The sequence below is a fragment of the Aphelocoma coerulescens genome, assembly GCF_041296385.1.
Source record: "Aphelocoma coerulescens isolate FSJ_1873_10779 chromosome Z unlocalized genomic scaffold, UR_Acoe_1.0 ChrZ, whole genome shotgun sequence".
NCBI lineage: Eukaryota > Metazoa > Chordata > Aves > Passeriformes > Corvidae > Aphelocoma > Aphelocoma coerulescens.
Window position 1 is genome coordinate 68,662,408 of NW_027184085.1, and position 18,201 is coordinate 68,680,608.

At 40.8% G+C, this 18,201-nt stretch overlaps 1 protein-coding gene across 3 annotated transcripts in view; it reads left to right on the top strand.

The window, feature by feature from the left end:
• The window catches only part of MEGF10 (multiple EGF like domains 10), an 86,665-nt gene that overhangs the window by 27,797 nt on the left and 40,667 nt on the right, over positions 1–18,201 (top strand). For all 3 annotated transcript variants that reach the window (XM_069001496.1, XM_069001495.1, XM_069001497.1), the window contains 4 exons: positions 12,242–12,488; positions 12,988–13,108; positions 14,965–15,101; positions 17,421–17,633. In XM_069001496.1, the coding sequence (XP_068857597.1) occupies positions 12,242–12,488; positions 12,988–13,108; positions 14,965–15,101; positions 17,421–17,633 (718 nt within the window). The remainder of the gene's footprint in view (positions 1–12,241; positions 12,489–12,987; positions 13,109–14,964; positions 15,102–17,420; positions 17,634–18,201) is intronic.

Below are 18,201 nucleotides of genomic sequence, written 5' to 3' on the forward strand. Positions count from 1 at the left end.
CTTTTCGACAGATAATCATCAGTTCTGTGCTTGGGCTTCTGCTCTCTGATCAGGGCTTTTTTCTGAGTTATCAGGTTACTCTGTGTAACCTGATTTTTCTTCATTTACTTGCAAACAGTGTTCCCATGTAGCAGCACTCATGAGCTTTTTTTTTGTGCTCAGAAACATGCAGATAGCACAGAATCTGGAGTAAAGACATAATTTTATTTTACATGTAAGAAAATCTCAGAGTTTTTATTTTAGTAATGTGCAAAGTTTGATGGTGCCAGGTGACATTTAAAAGCTATGAGCAAAGCCTTTCTAACAACTCTGTCCTCCTTTTTCACTCTGTCACTGACTGGTCCATTTTCTCCCTTCTCTCTTCATTCCCTGAACTCTCAGTGTCTTTCCATTATACTCTGGTCAAATTTCTCCCACTTTCTTCTCCTGTCCCTTTGCCATAAGAGCATGTGCAGGAGACGAGAGGAGCAGAATTGTGCAGACCACAAATCCTTATCTTTTCTTCCCTTTGGCTGAAATGCAGTTTCTCAGAGTGACTTTCAATTCATTATAATTATTTATTCCATCCTTGTGTCTCCCTTTGTAAGGTGTTTAAAAGTGTATTTTTGAGCCTAACATAAAACCACATATTTCGTTACAGTCAAGTTCAAGGTGGGTCTCTGCTAGTGACTGTCCAGCTGAAAGGAATTATATTTTAGGCAACAACAAAAACAACTGTATGTATTGTTTAAATTTCATAGATCTTATAAATTTCTAACAAACAAACCAGAGCTGGATGTCTTGCAAAGATATTACACTGCTAGTTTACTTAGTACATTATTCCTATGAAAGTAACAACTCTCACTTACTTTTCCTTTAAAAAAATAGGGAATTTTTTTTTCTTAATTTTCAAACACGATGCTGTCATAGTTCATCTGGAACTGATCTGTTGTTCCAGCAGCATATTTGGTGGCATGGGGAAGAATTTAACCATTTTGAAATTACCTACTACATTTGTTGTGTAATTTTTTGTGTATCCTTATATAGGATTCATATCAAGCTCTAAAGAAACACCCAAGTTTTGCATAAGGCATAAAACTGAAAGAGCCATTGTTCTTTCATGACAGAGTGTTCGTGTAAGACTTGATCTTAATCTAATGTACTGAATTGTCAAAATAAATTGTCAAAACATGCTATCTTTCTTTCTGAAAACCTTATGTATTGAGCTCTTCTGTAACTAATCAAACATGCAGAAGAAATGTGAATCAGTAGACAGCACAGATTGCAAAAGTACTGTTATTTATTGAGATTTTCGAGTCTGAAAGTGTGCTTTAGATGAGACAGGAACCTCTAAATCTGCCTTTGGAAAGAACCCTTCCTCTCACAGGGTTTCTGTGTCCATTTTTCTAACCTGAGTGGTATAATTCACTCTGAGTACATGTGCAGCTCTTTTCCTCTGCTTCTTCCTCAGCTGATTGCCTTTGATTGCAGGTCACAGCAGCCTCAGTAGCAAAACCACTTCCTGGGGTGGCTTCACTGGGGGCCAAAGCTGAGAGAACCTTTGTTTCCATACCTTTAGTTTGTGTACCTTTGAGCAGAGATCTCTGCAGAGGCTGGTGATCCTCTAAAGGCTCCTGTGTGATGTTAGGGCTACCTGGAACTGCCAGAATTTGTTTGGGATCACTGGAGTAGCCCTGAGGTAGGCTGAGGAAGGGGTATTTCTGTGCATGTGCTACAGGAACATTTGTTCTGGGATTTATCACGTTCTGTGTGGACAAACTGAAGAAAGTTGCTGATTTGATTCAGTTGTCCTTCTGAGCTTGAGAGCTGACGTTTGTTGCTATCAGTCCATGATTTCCTTATCTGAAGAGCTACAGCACAGGCCAAACTGAATTGAAGAACAGTGGGTAGTGTTGGAAGGATAGTAAGTGAGAGGGGTTTGGCTTTCTGAGCTTTCTTGTTGCTTGCCCTACATAAAAGATTGTGATATTCTGCCTTTAGTTGTATTTTCTGCATGATCCCCAGCTTGGCTGTAGTTTTACTAACAGAAAGGTACAATGATACAAAATAAAGATCTGTGCTTTTTTAATAATTTTTTTTTTTACATAACAAGTTATTGATTCAGTAGGAATATATACAAGTTGCCCTACTGTAATAATGTCCATCAAACAAACATTTTAATAACTTAACTGAATGGTGGAACCATATTTGAAAGACAGGCCAGTGTTTTTGTAAGGCAAAGGTTCAGGGATTTTATGGCTGCTGATGACCAGATAGGATGCCCTGACTGAAAAGGAGATGTTATCCTCAAAGTGTGAGGTATTAGGCCAATTTCCAGATGTAGTCATCTGTTCATTTTCATGGACCCAGACATGTTGGAAGGAACTGTTCTACCTAGGGACCAAACATTTTGTAAATCTGCAGAACTAAACATTTTCTTCCAAATTGCTGTCCTATCTCTGTCAGAATTGTTTATTCTCCTTACAAAGGAATTTTATCTGCAAATATCTGAGAACAGATTTAGTCCTGCTGCAGCATCTGTCCATCTGCCAACCCCCCAGACTGATTTTTATCTGTGGTTTCTCAGGAGGGAATAAATTTTTTGGGTGACTCCCATTTCCTTTTGTAGCAAACATTACCTCCTTATTGCCATGACTCTTTGCCAATTCCCAAATTGCTTAGGTCAGTGGCTGCTCTTAGTTTAGGGAGAGGAGGCCTAAGGTTTAACCAGAGTGCTGAGCCTGTCTTTTTTCAGTGCTCAATTCTAACCCAGACCATAACTCTGCTCCCCACCACATCCTCTGCCTTTCTGAAAAAATTACATCCCAACTGAGTGGAAAACGGGATTGGATCTGTTTTTCAGCGAGGGAAAACTGAGTGGTGGCTTAGGAGTTTCGTTAATTAAATAATCTCTCCTTGGGGAGCATCTCCTGCGTGAGGTGTAATTTTTTTCCAGATCTTTTCTTTTTATTTAAAGGAAATAGAATGTATTAGGCCGTGTTTTCTTGCAATGAAAGTCAGTGGGAGGTGGATAAAGAAGATTATGATAATGTAGATCCATCTGAGAGGAATACACCACTTGGATCAGGAGATCCCTCCTTTGCAGAACACTTCCATTCCAGTGGGAGAGATGACAGTCATGCGAAACAATTTATTTTAATAAAGATTTATTGATTGAACACAACAGTAAGGACAAGTGAGTGGACAGAAGATGTGTTGAGTGAGTGAATCAGCACAATCCACAAGCTGTCAGATCCTCTCTGAAAAAATACTCTAGAATTCCAGGAATATGAGTTGGACAGTTCTGGGCTGGGGACAAGGGCAAAATTTACAAAAGTGCACAGAGTCCTAAATATAGGTTAAAAAATAGATTTTATTGAAGAACAAACAAACTGACACAACTTTTCCCTCTCAAACTAGATTTATGTTTTATCAAATTTTTAACTGGCATGTGTCAGATTGGGTTGTTTTAAGGGTGCTTTTGACTGACCACAGGTTGAGAATAGAACAGTCTTCTGAGAAGTTGCTACATGTGGTAATAGTTGTCTGTATAGACATGGAAATGATCAAACCCTGTTGTACATTTGTAATTTATGTTTTCTCCCTGTTTTCTGCTCACACTCTTGCAACACTACTTACTATAACAGAGAATACATGAACCTGATTGTCAGTTCTGAGTGTGTTTGCAGTTCAGACCCACAACCAGCCTAAGGTGGAGTCCCACAAAGCAACCAGGACATCCACTTTGTTTTTCTTCTCATGCCTAGCAGTCCGCAAATAATTCCTGCAAAATCAATAGGACACTTTCTGGATAAGCTGGAGCAGAGGCAAAAATCAATATTACACTGACTCGTCTGAAGTGGTTGTAGCCTTGTGATCCCCCCAGCTGGCCTGAGTGGTAAAGGAAAAAGGGAATGGCATGTCTTTGGTTTATGACCAAAGCATGGTTAGAATTGTTTGTGAAAATGGGAATAGGATTCTTCCATTTTTGTTGTGCTGAAGTAATCTTGAGATTTGTTTGAATCACTGGGTTTTAATTTGTAATATGATTCTGTTGCTGATTAGTAGAGCTTTATTGGGACTACAGTCTGAAGTCATGGGAGTAGAAAAATTGCCATGAAGACGTAATTTGTCTCCAGGGATTTGTAAAGCATGAGAAGAAAATTGGATTTTTCCTTAATACATTGAGCTGCAGGTTTAAGGCTGGCATCTCAGAGAAACCTTTACCTTTAAATGGGCTTTTTAAGGTAACTTTTAAACTACAGTAGCTCTGCTACTATCAGATTTCCTTCACGGCCGTGGGTGTTTTGTAAAGTTCACAAATTCCGTGAAAATCTCGCTGTTTTCTTCATGGGACTTGGCAGATGCAGACTGTGGCAGAAACTGGATCCCTTGGCATTAATGTGTGTGAGACACTCACGTGAGCCACGAGCAGTGCCAGTTTCCCAGTGGAGCCCTTGATTTCCTTTAACCCTGCAGAGGTGGGTGTGTGACTTTTGCAAGTGGGGCAGCCCCCGTGGTGCAGCTGCCAGGCAGGTGCCTGGAACCACCTTGCACACCCTGATGGCACAGAATCCTGAACTGAGCTTTTTTTTTGGCCGTTGCTTTCCTTTTTCTTTGTCAAGAGCATTTTGACTAATGGAGCTTGCAAGATGTGCTTCGAGAGTTAGCTCATCCCTGAGTTTTCCAGGCCATCCAGCAGGCTGCAGAAATAAGTTCTGGTTTTAACCACATCCTTGCATTAGGAAGGCTTGGTTCCCAGAACTGGGGAGCTGGTAAACACACAGGCAAAACTGCAGAGTATCCTGGCAGAGAGCTATTTACTTTTATGGAACATGTAGAGAAATAGCTCATTCAAGTAGTGCAGAACAGCCCCCAGCCCAGCTCCCAAACAAAAGTGCCAGCAGGTCATAAACAATCTTAAATTTAACCTGTTCATATTTAATGTGTCTTCACTATGTTCACTACCCATAATTCTTCTGCAATTACTGCTGCTGTAACTTCCCTGACTGACTTCTCCTCAGTTTTTCCAGCTGAATACTTCATTTTCTCCTCTAACAAGGCTGAATATCTTTGAGTTGAGAAACTAAGCCACCAGCAAATCAGATCAGGTGCAAATAGGAAAAACAGATACTAATGGAAGTTGCCATCACCCTCATTTTTAACAGAGTCAGTAGAGTGTTACTGTGGTAGGTGGCATCAAAATTTCCAGGGCTGCATAGCACCTCTGCTTGTCTAGAAATGACTGTGAATTTGAAATAATAAAATTCTTCCGTTTAGTGTATTTTTTGTCCTATGAACCATTTTGGTCTAGGAGTTCTAGGGAAATTAATAGATTTCACGGCCATGCCTCAGAATTTTGCTTAATTACAGTATCAGTTTTTAAGCAAAACTAGAAACAAAAAAATTGTTTTCTAAAAAAAAAGTTATTAAATTTACTTATGTTGAGATTTACTGAAAGGAAGGCATTCCAGTAAATGGTAATGGTTTTATTGCTTTGTGAATGTTTTCTGGACCAGAGAAACTTTTCATTTCTGCTTTTCATCGTTTTGGAAACTCAGTAATTTTTACTGTTTGCCTAAGTTGATTTTTTTTTAATAAGGTCTGTGGCGTGTTTTTTTCCTAGTAGCAGTGTATAAGTATTTTTAGTGCTGATTTAATTTCAATCTGCCTTATATATTGGCAGGCTTATATATTTTCAGTGGCTCGCTAAGTAGGTTTTCAAGGATGTGAAGGATACCATTTGTGCTAATTTAAAAAATAAAAAACCTAAGATGACCTTCAAGTCATTGCAAAAAAATTTAAAAATGGGGAAAAAAGCTAACTTATGGTTCTACAAGGACATCTGTGCAAAATCAGGGTCATGGACAGGATGTGGTACAAGCAGGTTCTTAAAATTTTTCCTATAATAATAATTATTTTTAACGGGTTTTATCTCAGTAACATGATAAAATGATCACCAACAACCATCTGTGTGTGTTTTCCTTATCAATTATCCATCCTTGTATTCTGCTGTCCAAAGCACTTTAAAGAGTCTTGGAAATTTATGGCATGTGAAAGGCATATAGTTCCAGTCTTTCATAAGATCTGAAAAACACATTTTCATTGTTCTTCCACTTCACGGATCAAAAGGCTTTTATAAAGTAAACAAGAAAAACCCCTGAATTAAATTTCAGCTTAGCATTTTGAATAAAAATCCTTTCTTACACACGAAACAAAAAGTAACAATGAAAAATACGCCACAGGGTAAAAGGCCTACAGTATAACAAATGCAATCAGATAGAAACAAAAGACTGAAAGAAAATTCCAGATCCAATAGAAATGGCATTCTGAAAAAAAAAAAAAAAAATTCCATGCATTTTTGTGTCTAGGATGTAGGTAAAGTAGGTCTTTTGGTAAAAGACATTGGAATTTTATAATTATTACAAGTGATTCGCTGAAGTAAAAAAAGGGTTTTTTTAATATGCATGTGCCTATATTTTCATAGCATTTTGAGATGACTAGAACAGAGCAAAAAAAAAAAAAAAAAGAATTACATGGAGAATAATCCATGGTTTTATGAAATAAGACTTTAAATGTTTTCAACAGGATGTTTTTATTCTAGTTTTCAGAGTAGCTGGCTTTGTTTCCTGGATTTTTTGACTCATCTCTGAAACTTCTGTTTGCCATGTTCCACATTTGCTGTCTTGCTTTCCAGGCTGACAGACAAGCTGATGTCACTCGGGGCTTCATGCATCTTGTCAAAGTTAAAACACACTTTGAGTATTTATAGCTTTCAAAATCAGCGGGAATTTACTTTTACTTAGCTTAAATTCCAGTTGGGAGAATTATTATCTGTTTCCTATGCTGCAGGAATATCCTGAGGGAAGCAAATGCCATCCATTTAGATCTGCAGCTAACCAGATGGAAATAGCAGAGAGTAGTTTCAAGAATACTCTCTAAACTTTCCAGTAGGGGTGATGTGAGTATAGATTAGTGATAACATCCATATTTTTGTGGTTTTTGCTCAGTGAATCAATGGATTTCCCTTCTGTTGATCTTGGAAGCCATGCCTTGGGGCATGTCCAGGGATTAGCAATCTTCTTTGTAGTAACAAGACTGTCAGTGGGGAACTCCTTTGGATAAATCAAAATTTTCTCAGTATTGGCCTTTTTTACTCACATTGGGTGGTGTAAATGTGAAACTGATGGATGAAGGGCAGACCATAAAGGTCATGAGAGCAAGGACAAGGTAGTGGAGATCTGAGAATCAAAGGAGGAATGCAAAGGATGGCACAGAGATTTAGAGTTGCCCTCGATGTGACAAGGCAGGAAGGAAGGGAAAAGAGAGGGAAGAAGGAAGGAAGCAAAAGTAAAAAGAAGGACGGAAGGAAGGAAGGAAGGAAGGAAGGAAGGAAGGAAGGAAGGAAGGAAGGAAGGAAGGAAGGAAGGAAGGAAGGAAGGAAGGAAGGAAGGAAGGAAGGAAGGAAGGAAGGAAGGAAGGAAGGAAGGAAGGAAGGGAGGAAGGAAGGGAGGAAGGAAGGGAGGAAGGAAGGGAGGAAGGAAGGGAGGGAGGAAGGGAGGGAGGAAGGAAGGGAGGAAGGGAGGAAGGAAGGGAGGAAGGAATGGATGTCGAAGCTAGGAGCAGCATCTTCAGTTTGTTTTACATGCTGAAGCAAGGGAAATCACATTTCACTTACTAAAGGCTGTAGTTCCTTGCAACTTTCTTAAGAAACTATGTCGAGAGCTTTGAGGGCAGAGAGATAGGAATATGTGTATTTGCCAGTGTTAGGTTATTTTAAATTTATACTTCACAATATTGCATTCTGAGGGAGGGAGTATTCACTCCCTGCTGTCTCTGGTAGGGAATTTTTTCAGTTTTTCTAAAAGACCATAAAAATACATAAGCCTAATGAAGTGATAAGAATCTCCTCTGTTTTGAAGCAGTGGTATGTATTTCCAGGAACACACTGCAATGTGTTTTGCAGAAAGATGGGTAAGATAGACGAAAATCTCATTTAGTTGTCTTGGTACTACATATGAGACACCTGCAAAAAACTGACAGCAAGAACAGTAAATCTTAGTTTTGCTGTAGTTCTTCTGCCTCCCCAATAGCAAAAAAAGAAAAGATCCTTAAAAATAGCATTGCAATAAACATTGTCTGGCTTGAGTATAAAGGTATAAGGGAAATTGTGGCATAGTTAAAAGCTAGTTGCAAGTTAGAGTTTCTAAGGAGGTTTTTCTTCTGAACTGTTCTTTGGCTTGGTCTGATAGCCTTATTTTTTTTTCCTTATTAGCCAGCCTGTAGAGACGTGCAGAACTGTAGGTGATCCATGTGGGTTTGTCAAGAATAAACTGGGACTTATTTGCACTTTTCTTTTTGTTGCTCTTTAATGAAATCAACATTTTTAAAAAGCAGGGAAAAAACCTTACAAGCATGTGACCATATTTAGTTAAAAGTGTTTTTTTGTTTATAACGAGCAATAAAGTAGTTGCCAAATTCTACACACGTGTTCCAGATTGTTAGAAAAAAAATCATTAAAAAGAAAAAATTAAGTATTGGGGTTCCCAGTTTGTAAATCACAAAAACCATTTGCATAAAACCACATTTAGCCCAGCACAATAACAATGTGCATTACAGTTATTTTACAAGGAAATCATATGCTATACAACAGAACTTTACACCTTCAAAGATGCTACAAAAGGCCCCAAATTGGTAGCAGTTTCATCACAGGCTTCAGTTTCTTCTCCAAGGTGGTTTTCTTTCACCATTGAATCCTTGAGCTTCTCACTGTTTCTCAAGTCACTTGGCCCTCAGTGTCAGCAAGAATTTTTATCATGGTAGACCTGCATAGCCTTAAAGGTTCTTACCATAGTGCTCATATTAAACAGAATTCCTGCAATGCAGTGCCCTTATTCCAGAAGTGAACTCCTGCTTTTGCTGAGCAGCCTTTGGAGAGCGAAGTTCTCCTTCCTGTGGCTGTGTCATTGTGTGATGTGCACAGGGCCTACTGTGGTGACAAAAAAGATATTCCCAGATGATAATGGAAATGCATAAAAGGATAAAAAATATAAGAAGATGTGGCGTTAATACCATGGTGTTAACAGTGGTGATTATGTATCTTTTGTGTTTTCCCCTACAGCATAAGGTGAAGGCAGGAAGGACACTGTGAATCTGCTGCAAAGGCTGACAGGGAGCCTAACTCACTCTTCTGTTTAAAACATAAAAACCTGAGGGTGAATGTAACGTGTGAAAGGCAAAGAAGGTGTGCTGTGTAAGACAGAACAGCAGTAAGCCAGTTCTGTACGATCAACACAGAGAATTAATGCTGGTTTACTGGCTGGGGTTTGCACCTCTCAGTGATTTAGACTTTGCAGGAGTGATTGCGGCTGAGAGGCACCATCCTTGTACTGAAATTCTGAGCACGGGGCTCTTGTCTCTGTGCATTGCTCCCCTTTCCCCTTTTGCTGAGAGAGATGATTTACAGCTCTGGATCTGTTCAGAAAATCAGTGTCTAAGGCTTTTACGTGTGCCTGCCTGTGGTGTGTACCCTGAGCATGTGTGCCTGTGACCTGGTGCAGCCAGCACAGCTATTCTCATTAAACTCCAGCTGACACTCTCTAACCTGACAGAGACTCTCCCATTCCACCAAATTAGCAGATGTGTGTGACTTCCAACACAGCTTTCTCAGTGTTTGAATACTAGAAAGCAGCAGAAATAGTCTGATATAATAATTGGTAAATTTAAGATCCAAAACTAATTAAAAGTAATCAAAACTTGCTACAGGAAACTTTTCTACCCTTTGCCTTCTTCTTTTCTAATAGTAAACTGAGCATCAGTTTCTGACAAATCACTCTGATTTCCTATGCAGAATATTAGTGATGGTCAGTCAGGGGACATAGAGGTGAAAGACCTGATTTATCTGTCTTGTTCAGTATTATTATTTATTCCCCTTAATCCTGCACATTTCCCCACAGTTCTCCCCATAAGTCACAGGTGGGTGGAAGGCTGGTGACAAAGCCTTGTGTGAAGGGGTTGGGGCAAAACTGCACCGTGGTGGGGCCACCACTGTCCTGGTGGAATGTCATGAGAGATTGCAAAGTCAATATTTCTTATTCACTGCTCATTGCCAGGAGAATGGTCCCGAGACTGGGAATCCTTTGCCAGCCATAGGATGTGTTTTTATTTTAATGATCTCCTGCAAACATAATGAGAAGGTCATGCCAGGAAACTAATTAATGGGTATGCACTGGGCAGTACCTGCTCCCCAAGTGAGGCTGGGTGTTGGATGCAGTGGCAGATGCTCGGTAGGAGAAGTTTCTGGTCCCTGTGGCTCTCAGACTCATTGCACTGAGTCTTCAGGAAGCTGCAGCAGTGTTGTTGGCTGCACCAAATACCCCATTCCTAGCAGCTGGTGAAAGAACACAACCTCTCACTCTCTCACTTTTCAACCAAGAATAAATCTTCTCTTGCCAGTCCCATCTTTGTAGCGAGGGCATGTTCTGGCTGCCTCCATCCTTGCCTGAGCTCTGCACTGGAACAGTTGTGGTGGGACAATCAGTCTGGATTCTCCTGTTTAGCAGACATGCCTGGACAGGGATTTCTTTGTTTGTTTGTTGGGTTTTTTTAAATTTATTTATTTATTAATTAATTTTTACATGGAGAATGGCAGAAATCGAAATTTTGCCTGAAAGGAAGAAGACTTTCATTTGAACCTGGACTAATGTGTTGATTAAAAAAATAAAAAATTAAAAAGTAAAATTAGGGCTTTATGCTCACTCATGACAGAACATGTGACTGTCTCAGACATCTCGACAGCCATAGATGTATTTTTATATATCCCAAAATAGCTAGTTTCCTGACTGGTTGAGCATGAGGATTACACATTCTGCTCTGTGCAGACATCGATAATGCTGAAAGTTATCATGTCAAAAGGCAACTGGAGAGATGCAGTGTGTTGTAGGCAGCAGTGCACTACAAAACTGTTGTAGACCTGTTGTTTGTCCACAACTGCACACATCTTTAAAGAGAGAGGCCAGTAATAGATGGGCAGTTGTTCTTACAGCCCAGCAGCATTGCTGGGTGTTTATAATACATAACACTGCTTTCTGTTGCTCTCTATTTTATTGTGTGTAAGTGCTCACAATATCTCCATTTATGGATGCATGTTCTAGTGACCTATCCTAGGAAAAAAAAAAAAAACCTTAAGGAGTAGATTCTTGAAAAGACCCTAATTCCTTTTTTTTTTTGTGTAGCCTGGGTGAACAGCTCTTACAGCTGAGTAATTCCTACCCTGAGGAGCATTCTTGAATTACTTTGCATTAGTCTAGGAAAGTGTGCCTGTTCTCTGCCTGGCTTTCTTGCCCCAGGAGAAGACTGGGAGAACAATGGTTGTCAGTCTTCAAGAGGAGAGCCTGGGCTCACAGTCGCTGCAATTGAAGCTTTCCCATTGTGCTGCTGTTATCAACAGAACATAAAAATAAAATCAGATCATTTGACCATATGATTAACACATTCTTGTTGAACTCCAGGTGACCTTAATCTTCTGGCTCTTTACAGGACTCTTGTGTTTCTTAGGATAAAATTTCTTCCTTAAGTTCTTCTTTTGATGCTGAAATACCCTCTGAATGGTTTGCTTATAGGGCTTTAATGGGATGCATTGGGGCAGACAAGAAAAGATGGATTTGAATGATCGTAAAGACACTTTGGATACCCAAATTTGTAACATCCAGATGAAGTTTAACCATATAATTGTTAATTTCCTATTGCTTGATGAGGTGCTTTTTGTGTTTTCTTTTGCCCTATCAGTATATTGCAAGATTGCAAAGGAAATCTTTGCAATTACATGAACAAGGAGGAATTCTTTGATTTGTCCAAAATTGTAAGTCTACACCGAGCAAGCTTTGCAACTTCCTTGTGGGATTCAGACAGTTGTTGGTGGATTTAGGCTACTTTTTTGTAAGTTAGCAAGACTTCCCTCTGTAAAGGGAAGCTCATAGTTTGATGGTGGAGAGTCACAATGAAGAGTTTTCAGAACTAAGGGATTCGAGCCTGCATTTTTTTCTCAGCCTCGTGTTTTGTAACGCTGGCTTTTCTCGAGAAGAATCAATTGCATAAACTAAGTCTGGCCTGCCTGCTACAAGCCTCAAGGGCCAAGGAGGAATACCTATTTCCATTTCATACCTCTTTTCTCGTTGCCGTACAATCGACTCCCAGCACCTCCCGTGCTGTAACATAAAAACCTCTCTAAAACTGCTGCACTTCTCTCCCTCTGCCCGTCCAGCGTGCGACAGCGACCACTGGGGACCCCACTGCAGCAGCCGCTGCCAGTGCAAGAACGGGGCCCTGTGCAACCCCATCACCGGGGCCTGCCACTGCTCCGCGGGCTTCAAGGGCTGGCGCTGCGAGGAGCGCTGCGACCCCGGCTCCTACGGCAACGACTGCCACCAGAAATGCCAGTGCCAGAACGGAGCCACCTGCGACCACGTCACCGGCGAGTGCAGGTGTCCCCCCGGCTACACCGGCGCCTTGTAAGCAGCGGCTGTGTCATTTTTTGGGGGGTGGGTTTAAAAGTTTTGAAGAGTTGAGTAAGCGGGTTTGGGCAAACCCACGTTGCAGGGCAGCCAAGAGAAGAAGCCTTGACCCAGACCGTTAAAAACGCACGAAAAGGAGCAGCAGGGGGTTCTGCGTGGCTGTCACGAAAGCAGTTTGGCCACAGGTTTGGAAAATGGCATTGAAACATGGAGTTGTTTGGCCTTGGTCACTCCAGAGCTGTGTCAGCAGCAGTGAATGAGCGCCAAACTGAGTATAAAGAAACGGCTTGGGAAGGAGTAATTCCTAGAATGCCAGGTCTGTTTCCTTAGATCTGTTGCGTGGACACCGCACACAACACTCGGTGTGCATCCCTCCGTGTGTCACACTGCTCTCTGCTCCACGCTTTTGGCTGGAAGAGCTAATGATGGTAGCAGTAAAAGAGGTGTCTGGGGCCTGTGGTAACGAGTGCCTGTGCTGTCCCCACCCCCTGCACAGCTGTGAGGACCTGTGTCCCCCCGGGAAGCACGGCCCGCAGTGCGAGGAGAGGTGCCCGTGCCAGAATGGAGGAGTCTGTCACCACGTCACCGGGGAGTGCTCCTGCCCGCCAGGATGGATGGTAAAACACACACTCTGAAATCCTCACAGCCCACCCCCCCCCTCCAAAACTTCCATATTTGTACATTTCAACAGGAAAAAAGGGGTAGCAAACGAGGATAGCAAATGCGGTCTGCTTGTAGCCAGGAGTAATGAGAAACATATTTTAGCATAAGGGACTGAAATAAAATACTTGCAAAACCATCTGTTACTGAAAATGCTCCAGTTCTGCACTGCCTTTTTAACTGTGTCAGGTTCTGGGAAGCAAAAGAGATGAGCTGTGCTGTGACAAGGCAATATCCATTAGATCGTGCCTGGAAGTCATTGATTTCTTCATGTAGGTTGATATTACAGGGAGGTGATGCCATTGTATATATTAATGGTCGGATTTGTGCCCATTTTTGTATGTCCAGTATGCATGGAAAAAAAAAACGCCAAACCTGTAGGTTCTGTGTTCATTGTTGGTGAGGAGATGGGACATCAGATCTTTGACATTGTCTTTAGGCTTCATTCCATTTCATCAGAGGATGGGGAAAGAAGACCTGACCTTGGAGCTGCAAATTGCCTTCCCTTGCTACCAGGCTGCCAACTCTTGAGTTGGCAGATAATGCAGTTGGATGGTGATCAAGGCCCAGATAAATTCTTTAAATACATTTGCTGATAATATTGATCATGAACATTTGATAATATTTTCTGTTTAAATGTTCATTTTGTGTGAAAATTCACATTTACTGATCGTTTAATTACCGTGTGATTATATTGTATTGACATAACCTGTGCCAGAGGTCAGTTTTTCGCCAGCTAGAGAGCGTGGCTATAAAATACAATCTCTGCTTGTGAGTTTGAGTAGCACACCTGACTACCTGGCTTGGAATATGGCTATTTTTACTTTTTATTCCATTTCACACTAAAAGAGACAAAATTACTGGTCATAGAATACAAATGTTTGCATAAATTCTTGACTCCCTTTATCTGCCTAAACACAGCTACTAAAAAATGAGATAGCACATGAAGCGGTGAGGAAAATTTTATACTAGTATGTGTGTTAATTAGTACATTACTTTTTAGACCTCTGACTAATTTTCCATTCCAACTAATTATTTAAGCGCAAGTTTTAATTTTAAAGTTTCAGTTCTGTGAAATACTACTTTGTCAGTGTAACCTTTTTTTTTTGCTTTTCCTGTAAGGGAGGTTTAAAGTAGCCAGGTGCAAATGCTGCAGTCTTATATTAGATGAAATACCTGGATGTCTTTTGTCTGATGAAATGCCTGTAAATACCTTTTTCTTGAAATGGCTTTTAAAAGCCTTAGGTTCTGATGTTTCCCCCACCACCCAGGTGTAATTAGTTCCAAGGATGTAAAAGGCAGTGCAGAAATTCAAAACCCATTGAAAGGAGCAATCATGCTACTTAAGCTTTTAGGACATGCTGCTTTAAGTGAAATTACAAACAGCTTTTTCATTCACCACAAAAAACCACCAACTTACCATAAAATAGATTAATTGGGGCATTAGAGCAACTGCTGATTCCTACACCTCTATTCACTGGAGGGCATTCCTGGGTGTATTGATATATAGTACTCCTGGTAAATAAATTGGGAAGAGCTTGACATCAGTTAGTCTTAAATGTGTAAGTGTTTTCACAGGTGCTTAGGGAGAGTGTTTTTCATGAGCTTTTACTTCCAGCATGGAAATCCTAGAAGATTATTCCTCCAGTGCTGGAACATGCCCCACGTTTAAAGCTGGAGAAGGGTCTGGCATTTCAAAGATCAGCAGTGGGCGAGTAATACGGGATCTCCTTGACCTTCCCTCATTTCTTCCTTGTCCATTCAAGCTGCGATCCCAACTCTTAACACTAAGTTTTCTCCTCTGCACTCACAGGGCATGGTGTGTGGTCAACCTTGTCCTGAGGGTCGTTATGGGAAGAACTGCTCCCAGGAGTGCCAGTGCCACAACGGAGGGACCTGCGACTCAGTGACGGGTCACTGCCACTGCAGCCCGGGCTACACAGGGGAACGGTAAGGAAAACCCATTCCTGCCAGCCTGCTGAGCCTGGGGGGCTCTGCTACAACAGGGAAGCATCAGAAGCTGGTAGAAAGAGCAATGAACGGAGCTGTGATACGATTAAAAGTGCTGGTTTTGACGGTGAAATGTTTGCCGTGTCACTCAGCTGACGCTGGGTTCCAGGTTGCAAGTGTCCATGTGGAAGAACACTTCTGTGAAGGAACTGCTGGGTTTCAGTGTTTTCCTGCTGGGCCCTGAGCTCTGGCACTTCTTGTGGGGAGTGTCGTGCAGAATGGTGCGGGCTGGGCTGTGGTGGAGGCGTGAGGAGGGAGGCTCATGGGTTTGTGCAGATGTCTGGCACTCACAGCAGCAAGGGAGGCTCGTTCAATCCCTCTTCAAAGGGAGCAGGCTGGAGGGTTGTCTCCTAAAAATACTCCGCTCAAATGAAGTGAAGCATTTCATTTTCTGATGGCTAAAAGTCAGCTTTGGCAGATTGGAAAGATAGTAGAGTGAGACATCACCTTTGAAGGCAGTGGAAAGCGATGAAAGAACGTTTTCCTGCATGTATTTTAAGCAGCACACAACTCATTTTCTGGTGTCAGCAGCAGCCTAATCACTGGGGTCAGTCCAGAGGATCTCTGCCAGCAGCTGTGGGTATTGTAACCATATGCACTTCCCACACAAGTGTTCACAGGACATGGGGAGTGCTCTGCCAGACATAATGTGGAAAAAGACCTCATGAAGAAGAGAAATAATTAGTCCAGAGCCATTTGCATGCCAAAGTTATATTTGTGTCTGTGGAGAAACAGTGCAGAAGGTGGTAGATGCATTTAGACAGACATGGACAGGGCTCCAGGGAAATTCAAAGGAGTAACACACAAGTGTCTACACACTGCTCTACGCTGGTGTTTCTAAAAGTAATTAAATTTTTTGTATTGCAATAATTTAAATCTGACTTTCATATGAAATGCCTTACAGGCTGCCCCATTTTGATCAGATTTTGCAAATGTGAGCCTCCCTCTCTTCCTACAAAAGAGGCTGTATTTTCAATTCTTTCAATTTTCAAGATAATTCCAAGGGCAGGAAGGAGTCAGAGGCAAGGTTGTAGACCTGGTCCTTATTTCAAGTCAGAGAACTGTTACCAGCCCTGTGTGGGCACTGTCTGAGGTAGCCCATACACACCACCACCACAGAGGTGGTTTTTACCAGTTAAAAAAAAAAATAATTAAAATTTCAAGGTTAAATTTTTTCTAGTTTGGCTGGGATTCCTGGTTGTCACTTGAGGAAAATTCTTTCACAGCTTTATTTGTGTAACTTCTTCAGGAATAATTGATACAGGGTAATTAGCTCTATTATTATGCTACACCTCAGGAGAGAAGAAGATTTAATTGGTGACTTCAGTTAGGACAGAGTTATGGATACCTTGAAACCTCTGGATATCAGTATCAGATTGAGAAAAATACTGCAGAAGCATGAAATGAACAGGTATACCCATTTTAATTCAGTCAGAGGTCTCTGCTAATTTCTGTTAAATTTTGCAGTTCCTTGTATCCTGTGTCTTTGAAATTCTGTGTAGTGAACCACCAGTCATACATAAAAACAAACTAAACCAAAAAGCCGAATTTATAAGCAAAACAGAAAAAGAACAAAAAAAATAAATAAAAAGAAAGAAAAACATTAATAGTGTGCTATACTATCAAGTAGTATTTTTGCACAATCTGTAATTTGACTGGCATTCAGAATTTAACAAATCCTTTGTAGAACACAGAAAAGACAAAGCTGGAAACATCAAGCTCATAAAGACATAGCCAAATGAAATTTCTATACAGAAAATCATCAGTTAATAAGTTGCAAATTTTAGAAGCAGGATACTGAAATTTTGTTTCTTAGTAGTCAGGCTAAAGATACAGATTGATCTTTAGGTTAAACAATGTCTTCCATGTATAGAAAATTAAGGAAGTTTATTTGGTTAAAGCGTCTATTCTTCTCACAGTCCATGAATCAGAGAGGAAAAGCTTGGTGAAGAAGTCTCTTAGGATATATTTTCCTTAAGCAGCAAGAGAAATCATTCTTACTTCCCCATGTGGATTAAACTCAAGTGTTTACTGATTTCAGTTTTCATCTGTCAGAAAAATCAGATGAAAAGAAGGGGTTTGAGCTCCTGAATGTTTTTCCAAGTTACACAGATTTCTGCTCTATGTAAGTGGTGTTTTCAACCAGTAGAAGACATTCGTCATAAAACCGTATTTCCTTTGAACCTCCAAAAGCTGTCATTTATGGGAAATAAAACGATTTTTTTTTTCTTTATTGCTTTGGGTTTTTTTTCCTGACAGGTGCCAGGATGAGTGCCCAGTGGGGACCTACGGGCTGCATTGTGCAGAGACCTGCAAATGTGTGAATGGTGGGAAGTGCTACCACATCAGTGGTGCCTGTCTGTGTGAGCCAGGGTACACCGGTCAGCACTGTGAAACCAGGCTCTGCCCCGAGGGAATTTATGGCCTCAAGTGTGATAAAAAGTGTCCCTGCCACATGCCCAACACCTGGAGGTAGGCTTTACACCCTCTACCCTGTTTGTTTTTTTCTCAATAGAGCACAGAAATCCAGATATAACCTGAAAAGGGATGTTTCCTGATTTTTCTAATACTTCCATGCAAAGTGAAGCAGCTAAAGACTTGTAAGTATTTGGTATTCTCTGAAAACAACAAGAAAGAAAACACCAACCCAAAAGAGCCTTTGAATTTTCACTTGCAAGCATATTTGATCATAATATTCACTGCTGTGTTTGGTCTCTGACCCATGAAATAAATACTAAGACAAAGCGTGACTTTTATCTGTGTTTGCCACCTGAGTAAATCATGGTCATAAAGTCATAAAGTCAGTACACATGGTCTGTCTCTCACATGTTCTGGTTTACTGTAGATGAGAAATAACTGAATTGAAATCAATGGATGTGTAAAGTTTTCTGAGTTGGGTGTGAGAAGCTTGGGCATTTCTCTCTTTCAGTCTCTCCCTGTATATAAGAATTGCTGTAGGTGACTATTTTAGTACAAAATTTTAGAAGCCCACCTATTGTGAGTCTGGGTTTGAAAAGTACATTTTTTGTCATTTAAGTGC